This window comes from Gavialis gangeticus, unplaced genomic scaffold (genome assembly GCF_001723915.1).
Source record: "Gavialis gangeticus isolate Ggan-Ray unplaced genomic scaffold, GavGan_comp1, whole genome shotgun sequence".
Lineage (NCBI taxonomy): Eukaryota > Metazoa > Chordata > Crocodylia > Gavialidae > Gavialis > Gavialis gangeticus.
In genome coordinates, this window is record NW_017729006.1 from 15,345,367 (window position 1) to 15,354,708 (window position 9,342).

At 38.0% G+C, this 9,342-nt stretch overlaps 1 protein-coding gene across 2 annotated transcripts in view; it reads left to right on the plus strand.

The window, feature by feature from the left end:
- DNAJC13 (DnaJ heat shock protein family (Hsp40) member C13) overlaps positions 1-9,342 on the plus strand; it is a 104,257-nt gene that overhangs the window by 69,870 nt on the left and 25,045 nt on the right. For both annotated transcript variants that reach the window (XM_019508849.1, XM_019508850.1), the window contains 12 exons: positions 25-87; positions 528-629; positions 894-998; positions 1,901-2,103; positions 2,694-2,778; positions 3,020-3,174; positions 4,004-4,049; positions 4,975-5,129; positions 5,764-5,965; positions 7,416-7,531; positions 8,520-8,598; positions 8,844-8,979. In XM_019508849.1, the coding sequence (XP_019364394.1) occupies positions 25-87; positions 528-629; positions 894-998; positions 1,901-2,103; positions 2,694-2,778; positions 3,020-3,174; positions 4,004-4,049; positions 4,975-5,129; positions 5,764-5,965; positions 7,416-7,531; positions 8,520-8,598; positions 8,844-8,979 (1,447 nt within the window). The remainder of the gene's footprint in view (positions 1-24; positions 88-527; positions 630-893; positions 999-1,900; positions 2,104-2,693; positions 2,779-3,019; positions 3,175-4,003; positions 4,050-4,974; positions 5,130-5,763; positions 5,966-7,415; positions 7,532-8,519; positions 8,599-8,843; positions 8,980-9,342) is intronic.

The following is a 9,342-nucleotide window of genomic DNA, read 5'->3' on the forward strand; positions in this document are numbered from 1 at the left end:
TTTTTTTTTTTTTTTTTTCAACAGTGTACTGATAGACTTGAGCGGGACAGACTTATCTTGTTTCTTAACAAGCTGATTCTTAATAAGGTACGAGATCTTATTTTGCAAGTATGTACTTTTAAGGAACTCATCTGCTTTATGAATTGATTATTGTTGCTGTTGCATGGCATGTGTTTGCATGAAAGAATAAGGATAGGGATTCAGCTCTAGTGTTAAAAATCAATCCAGGATTGGCTTCAAACGTTATCCAGTGATCTTAAATTCTGTTAAAAATGATTGTTAGAACTACCCTTTCCTGTTGGGTACAAAATTTATGTATAGATCACTTACTGGAAGGGATTTAAGAGGTTAGAAGTATTTGTTGTATTGGGCTGTATTATTCCATGCTAGTTCTTGGAGAACACTTTAGGTGCTGCTTGTTCGTGTGGGGTTTTTTTGAGTGCATTGTGCAATACATAAATAAAGGGAGACTGGTCATATCCTAAAGTTTGGGTTTGTTTTTTTTCTCCTCCCCAATCTTTGTACAGAAAAACGTTAAGGATCTTATGGATTCAAATGGTATTAGAATCCTTGTGGATCTGCTAACCTTGGCACATCTCCATACAAGCAGGGCTACAGTACCATTGCAAGTATGAAGTCTCTAGTTTTTAATATAACGTATTCTCTCCATTTTTTCTTAAATTTATTTTGTTGTATTGTCTTGACGCTTGGTCCAGAAATGGAATAGTAAGAAACTAGATATTTGCCCTTAATGGGACATGCTTCTGTGTTTTTTAAGAACTAGTAAAATTAAGAGAAACATGTATGCTGAAGTTCCTTCATAAATCATAATACTACTTGTCCCTATATATAGTCTGTCTGTATGGAAGTTGACTCTCTAAATATCTTTTTAGAGTAATGTGATTGAGGCAGCACCAGATATGAAGAGGGAGAGTGAAAAAGAATGGTACTTTGGCAATGCAGATAAAGAAAGGAGTGGACCTTACAGCTTTCAAGAGGTATTTTTTGTGTTGCTGTGTTTTTCAACAAGGGCTTTTAAAAAGTTCCTCTTTTGAAAGGGATATTGCTCTCCATAAGAGGTAAAACTGTTTTTGTATATTTTGTTGCATATTTATCAAAGTATGCAAGAGCACTTCCTCACAAGTTTCTGGCATAATCTGTGGGATTACAAGTCATAAAAAGGTGACTCTTTTAAAACCATCTAGCTAGTATTCCAAAAGTTTGGTAATTTGTCTAACATTTTACAACTTGTACAATTCATGACAGAACTCAGGTTCTTGAGCTTTTGCTTAAAAACATTGTAGAAGCTTCACTCAACTTTTTGAAAATAAGCATACAAGCATAAGTTTTATTGTTCTAATACATTTTAGTGTTGTCACAAACGAGATGACTTCATAGCATGGGTTCAGTGTAGATGCATCAAGATGCTAAAGTAGACAGTCTTCTGAAACTTTTAAGAGAGCACTTTTATTTGGAAGCTGATGCTCAGGAGGGAGGACATTGCTTGAACCTTATCTGATTAATCGCTTGGAGACAAATTTTAAACTTTCATTCAAATATTATCCAAGGATGATCTTAAAATAAGCAACCAACAATAGTGATTAGAATAGTTTTTACTGCTGTAATGAGACTCCTTCAGTTTGAAAATCATTTCCAAGTTTTCTTTCTTGATGTCTAATCCTTTGAATACATCCTTAATATGTGAAAAGTGTAGATCTTTAGAAAAGGAGAAAATACTTGCAATGGCTTTCTTTCATCATGGAAGTCCAACCCTTTACAAGTATGCAAGAAAGGTCTTGATAGCTTATAACTATTGTAGGACACAAGAAGGAAAAAACCTTACTGATCATTGCTTCAGGGTATGTAGGAACACTAACTAGTATCTCTGATCTTTAAATAGATGGAGGAGCTATGGACCAAGGGGAAATTGACTTCAAAAACACGCTGCTGGGCTCAGGGCATGGATGGCTGGCGACCATTGCAGGTCATCCCTCAGCTTAAATGGTGCTTGTTGGCCAATGGACAGGCTGTACTAAATGAAACTGACCTTGCCACACTTATTCTCAACATGTTGATCACAATGTGTGGATATTTCCCCAGCAGGTAACAACAAGTTTAATTCCCAGATGAGAAATTGCTAGCTTCCATAACTGGCAAAGGTGTTTAGGGCATAACTACTATGGCTTATCAAACCTCTGGAGTTGCATGAGTCTTAAATAAGATATGCATATGCCTCCTTGTGACAAGTTGCATTTGAATTTCTATAAATGCAAAGATGGGTGTTTCTCTCTAGTGTGGTCCAGGCCTGGGGAGAAATAAGGTGGCTTTCTTACTATTGGACAACATTAAATCTAATTGCAGGGTCAGAGCTTTTGGTCTTGCTGCAGTTTATTTGAGAATTATGTAATCATGTTTAAATGTTGAGACTAATTTTTAGTGTGTGTATTTATTTATGCTAATATTTCCATGGGAATGTGCTTTGTGTTCAATTTGTAATTTCACTAAAATTGATATTAAGGTTGAGATCAGATCAGTTTCTTAAGCAATTGAGCAACAAGGTTAATAATCATCAGTGTAAATTTTAAGGCTGTCAGTAAGCTGAAAACCTAAACAAAGTTAATTCAAAGTACAAAGAAGACATTTTAGATGTGTAGCATCGCCTAAAGTATTCACCTTTTTTTCTAATATTTCAGGGATCAGGATAATGCAATAATAAGACCATTGCCTAGAGTAAAGAGGCTGCTTTCGGATGGTACTTGCCTTCCCCATATTATCCAGGTGACTAGTTTGTTTTACTAACTTGCAGTGGTATTTTTTTTGAGAGGAATATACCAATACCATTCCAATTAATATTCAACACTTGGTCTCCTTTTTTTCTAAGCTTTACTAGCATTTTTGTTTTAATTTTGATTAGCAAGCTTAACTTTTTTTATGAGTAGTGTGCCTGTGGATCTTTGAAAGGATTTTTTTTTTGGAAAAACCAGGTGAGACTACAAAATGCTCTTTGTTCAAATTTCAGTTGCTGTTGACTTTTGATCCAATCCTTGTTGAGAAAGTTGCCATACTGCTGTTCCACATCATGCAAGATAACCCACAATTACCTCGTTTTTATCTGAGCGGTGTATTCTTCTTTATTATGATGTACACTGGTTCAAACGTGCTTCCTATCGCAAGGTGAGGACAAGAATGGTAGCAGTAGGCACTTGACAGGAAGGGGGAGGTGTCTTCTCTGCATATTACTCAAGCTTTATGGATTAAGTGTGTCTAATGTTTTCAGTGTTCACTTCTATTCACTTTCTCTGAGAACTTTCTGGGCTCAGCCAGGGCATGTGTACAGTTACACAGAATAAGCTGCCCAGTGTACTGTTAAAATATTGTAAATGCTGAAGGCTTCTGTTTGGCTTAAAATGGCAAAGCCAAGCTGTCAATGAGTGTTCATAGTGGGGGGGGGGGGAAAGGAATAGTACTGTAGCCTCAATCTGAACCATTTTGGGTTTACCTCTAATAATGGCTAGATATCAACCAGTATCTTGATGAGGGTGACATTTTAGGATTAAAGTCTTAATGATGGCCTGTTTATGTTCTTACAATAAGCATGCCCAAATAACTGTTCTTAACTGGTTTTTTATTTTTAAGTATTAAAGCTATTGTTTCAGTTACAATTGCTTCCTATTAAAAGGATTTATTTTACTGTAAATCTATTTACAAAATGTACGTTTAACTTTTAAATGACTTGAATCGGAGATTTAGTTAAATCTTTATAAATTCCAGTCTAAGGCTGCTAAGTTTGTAAGGCAATTATTTGACCGTACAGATCTGATGTACTTTGGATTTTTTTGCTAGAATTTAGGCTTCAGGTTGGCTGCAACATAAGGTTCAGGCTGGTAGGAAAGTAGAATAAACAAAACAACATGCAGTTGCTTAATTGGCTCACCTTTTGCTATACACTCTTCTCCACAGACATGCTGAACATCACTAATACTAAAATTATCCTTCCTCTTAGGTTTCTGAGGTACACTCATACGAAACAGGCTTTCAAGTCTGAAGAGGTGAGTTTACTAGAACAGAGGTGTTCGGCTCTAATTGTTAAACATGGTATTAACATAGATTATACATTTACTTTGTGTCCTCACCCCAAATATCCATAATTCCAATCAAAGTAATTTTTTGTTTTACCATAGCTCCACATGTATGCGCAAGGCAAGGTGTTTGCCTGAATTTTATGTGATTATCCTAAAAGAGATACTCTTGGCTATTTACAGTGAACTACTAAGACTTTGTATATTGTTGTAGTGATTTCATTATAAAACAATGCAACGTTGTCAAAAATCCTAAAGAGTCTATTAAACAGAGTGAACTAATTGAAGATGTATCTCATCTTTAAGAAGGGATCTTGTGTCTACTTCCTTGTTCTCTGAATTTCTACAAGTAAGGAAGTAATGCCTTGTATAGAAGAATCCATTAGCCAATACTGGATTCTCTAATACAATATTTTAGGTTAACTGTATGGATACCTCTTGATTTCTGTAACTGTTTCAACCAAGAAAGCTAAAGTAATTCTTGGTTTTGGAGAAACTTGTTGTTTGTACTCATCTTGTCCTTAGCTACAGCATATTGATGTTCTGGTTAACTATTTACTGTTGTCTTCAGCTCAGCAGAAGGCATAAGCAACTTGCTGACCCTAGCCAGTCTTTAAAATTGGTCTTCATCTAATGGTCTGTGTTGGAAGATGAGCTTCACTTACCTTTTTATAATGCTGATGATATTTTGACACAACAGCCAACTGCAGAACTATCACAGTACTTCTAAGTGCAAGAATTCTCTACTTTAGCATAAACCAGGGAAACTCTTAATTAGGACCTTAACACACTCTTTTTAACCTCATCTGAACAATTTTTTTTTTCTCAGTGTGAGCAAACACCTTAACTTCCAAATTTCTCAACCCCTGGTGACTTTATTTTTTTTCCTTCTTAGACAAAAGGGCAAGATATATTTCAGAGAAGTATACTTGGACATATTCTTCCTGAAGCAATGGTGTGTTATCTGGAGAATTATGAGCCAGAAAAGTTTTCTGAAATTTTTCTTGGGGAATTTGACACTCCAGAAGCAATTTGGAGCAATGAAATGAGGTAAGTGGGGATATAGCGTATCCACTGTCTTGGCTTAAACCTGTATTAGGCATGCTGGTGGGCCAGAGGTAATTGGCATTGTATCTTTTTTAAGTCATAGTGGTACTAGTAATCCATTTTTAAAAGCTTTTCTTAAGTGAATGGGAGTGCTAAGCACTTTGTGGGAAGGCAGGGTTCTGCCTGCTAGACTCGTGTCTCTAGTGATGCTGGTGGCTGCTGCTGTGCTGGAGCAGTCTGCCTGCCCCAAATGGTTGTGGCAGCAGTGAAGAAACCATGCACCTAGCAGTAACTGCTGCTCTATCTACAGTTACAGCTGCTGTAGCAGCACCATGGACTCTCCAGGGAGCTGCCATTTTGGCACCTTCCCAAAGTCGGTGCTTGGGGCTGGTGCCCTGTTTGCCCATCCCTTGTTATGGTACTAGTTTAGTTGTGGTGGTCTTTTACCATGGAGTCTCCAATTTTAGTTCAAGTGTTATACTGGCTCTGATGTCAAATTTTATAGTCAATCCTGACTCGAACTATAATGAAACCTATATCTAGGTAACTGTTCTTAAACCCTTGCCAGTACTCAATTTTCTTGGTCTTGGTGCTTATGCAAACTATATTTCACCAGAACTTTATCTGCAATTCTCAGGCGCCTTATGATAGAGAAGATTGCTGCTCATCTTGCAGATTTTACTCCTCGTCTTCAAAGTAATACAAGAGCACTCTATCAGTATTGCCCCATTCCTGTGATCAACTACCCACAACTGGAAAATGAGCTGTTCTGTAACATTTATTACCTCAAGCACCTCTGTGATACACTCAGATTTCCAGATTGGCCAATTAAAGATCCTGTAAGTAAGAACTGAGTTTTGCGTGTTTTAAAAAAATAAATAAAAAAATGAAGTCCCAAGCATTTTCTATAAAAGGAATACTAACTTGATGTAAATAATTGGTGTCAGCAAGCCCTGCTGAATCTTGGTATTTCTACATCTCCAAGATACTACTTTGGCTACTTCATGAATTTTTTTTTTTTAGTTTACCAATTTCTTTCAAATATCTTCAACTTCTGTGTGGGGTAGAAGGCAGAGACCTTATTGCTCTAGCAACTGAACATGACAAAGGGCCCCTATTTGTGCTGAAGTGGATGAAAATAAATAAGTATCCTGACAAACTGGCACTTCCAATGTATACATTAGTAAAGCTTAAATGGAATAATTATTCACACTTCCTACCCAGGCTGGGTGAACTGCAAACCTGAAATCGTGTTAGGTATCCATTTCCATGGAAGTTCTTGGGTTGCAAAACTCAGCAGAAAGGTGCTCTAGTTCCAGAGAAAATCCAAAAAATTTAAGTTGGAATCTGTGTAGCTTGTAGTGGCGTAACACTCGAGTGTTTTGTTTCTTCAGACATCTGGCAGCTAACTAAAACGGTCTTAAAACACCAACTTGTTGCCAGCCTAGAAAAGTGCAGGCTCAGGGGGGACCTGGTGGCTGCCTACAAGTGTATATAAGGGGTGTACGTCGGGATCTGCAGGAAAGCCTGTTCACCAGAGCACCCCATGGGATGACCAAGGTTGAACGGTTATAAATTCCTCCAAGACCATTCCAGGCTGGACCCCCGCAAGGCCTGGAACAGACTGCCACCAGAGGTGGTGCAAGCACCTACTCTGGACTCCTTTTTTTTAAGTGTGTCAACTGGATGTCCATCTTGCTGGGATCCTGTGACACCCCCCCACCCCCAGCTGACTTTCTGCCCTTGGGGCAGGGGGCTGGACTCTGATCTTCCAAGGTCCCTTCCAGCCCTCATGTCTATGAAACCTTACTGTAACTGTACAAATTCCCTAAATGGAATCCTTAAGAGAACCTATCAGAGATACCAGGTACAGCTCACTCTTCTAACCATGGCTAGGCCACTTTCAAATCTATCATAATTCAGCCTAGAGAAATCAGATGGCAACTCATGTTTTAAACATCCCATTAGAAAGCCCATCAATATGGGAATATCCAGGTAATACTTGGGTATCTTAAACTGTACTTCTGTACTGAAAATAGTGTTATTTTTTTAATAGATGCCCACCCCCCAAACCAGAAAAGCAAAATAGTCTGAGCTGCTTGTAACAGGCACTATTATGTTGTTAAACCTCTAGCTATTGAAAGAGCTTTGTGTGGTGCTCTCTTTAAATCTAGGACTATTCCTAACATCTTTGAGCTTCAGATCTCTTGGTTGGTGTGTTTCTCCATTGTAAAGTGCTGAAAAATGTGTCTTAAAACATGAGCTTATAATGGATTTTAATTATTTCAGGTTAAACTGCTGAAAGATACCCTGGAAGCTTGGAAGAAGGAGGTAGAGAAGAAACCACCTACCATGTCAATTGATGATGCTTATGAAGTCCTTAACCTTCCCAAAGGACAAGGACAGTAAGTTTAATTTAGCCATACCAGTTGCACTTTTGGGGCTTATTTTGGGTAATTGCTAATGGCTTTCTCTCTGCAAAATAATTATAGCAAAACCAACTCTTATGATGTTCATTGGCTTGGAAAAATGCCTGTTTATAATGTCGGCGTATGTCCTTTTGGACACCTTTTTGAGGTTGCTGTGTAAGAGTGAAACTTTGGGTTCTATGAGTCTTTTGGCTTGTGGCTGGGAAGAACGGATGCATTGCTGCTGGCTTCAAGCTTTTTAGCACTAGGTCTAGTTAACTAGTCATGAAACCCTTGCACTAGTTCCTCAAACTCCTTCAGTGGCTTCTTCATCAATGCTTTTTCCCCAAAGTCATGGATTTTGCTGCCTGATATTTGTCAGGATGGGGAGATGGGAAAACAGTGAACTGGCAATATGAACTCCTCACAGGGATTTCCAAATAAAAACCCTTTATTCATGAGGGGTGTAAGACTTGCAAAGCCATGAAAAAAAAATTGCAGAAATCTGACCTCACCAATCAATCCATTATGTTTTTTTGGTTCTTTTCTCTATGCACTTATCTCTTCTATCTAGCCCTTTGGTGCTAATAAACAAGATCACAGAAATTAGACAAATCTTCCTTTTGCTTCCCACTCGCAAAAAAAAAATCAGGCATTGAAGTTGCCCTCAAGGGCCAATGAACAGTTCATTATTACAGTCAAATGTTTCTCACAAGGCTAAATGGAGTTTGTAGTTCTGGTAAATGTTTTAGACACGGTAAACTGTCACAGCCTGGCAAAAGAGCTTTTTTTTTTTCTTCTTTGTAGTTGCCTCTTTAGATTGGAATGTAATTCTCAACTCTGAGAACGGAAATAAGGATGTGACAACTTACAGCTGTAGTTGTAGTTTGTCATGATTAAGACTATGAACAGTGAACATTAAAAGTTTTTTTTTTTACCTCTTACAGTATTTATAAAAATGAACTCTTTTCGTTTTATCTCTCAGACATGATGAAAGCAAGGTCAGAAAAGCCTACTTCAGGCTGGCACAAAAATATCACCCTGACAAGAACCCAGAAGGCAGGGTATGTATGTTTATTGATATATGGCTTTAGGTCGCACCAAGACTTAACTTGCAATATCAGTCTTCCTTTGGGATGACTGTAGGACTTAAACTTCTCTGTTTTTGCAACTCATTTGCTTCAAAAGTTTTTAAACTTCTAAATACATTCTTCCCATGTCGCTGCCTTAATATGAAACTTCCATGGAAGCACACCTTGAAGCTGCAAACAAGCTGGGTATTACTTAATGTTGTCCATCTTATGTGCAGGATATGTTTGAAAAAGTGAATAAAGCATATGAGTTCCTATGCACAAAATCTGCTAAAGTGGTGGATGGCCCAGATCCAGAAAACATCATTTTGATTTTGAAAACTCAAAGCATCCTCTTCAACAGGCACAAAGAAGGTGGGCATACTGAGCCAGAATTGCTCTTGTGTTTTGAACTATATTTGTAATTTCTGAGGCTATGTACAAACCAGCTTTTTATCAGGAGAATTGCTGTCTTCCTGGTAGAAACCTGAAGCTTTAAGATGTTCAAGTGTGTGGTTTTCATGTTTTGTCCCTGTCTCCCTGAGCAACAATGGCCACCCTGGGAGAAGAATAACCTTGGAACAACCAGAATTAAGTTTTATCCTGGGAGATGGTGCATCTGCACACCAGCTTAATTCCTCCCTAGGGACCAGGAGAAGTGGAGCCAGAAGAAAGGCTATGACTTCTCGAGATTTGTGGTCACCAGTGTAGAAAGTACTGAGGGGTGGCAGCTGCTGC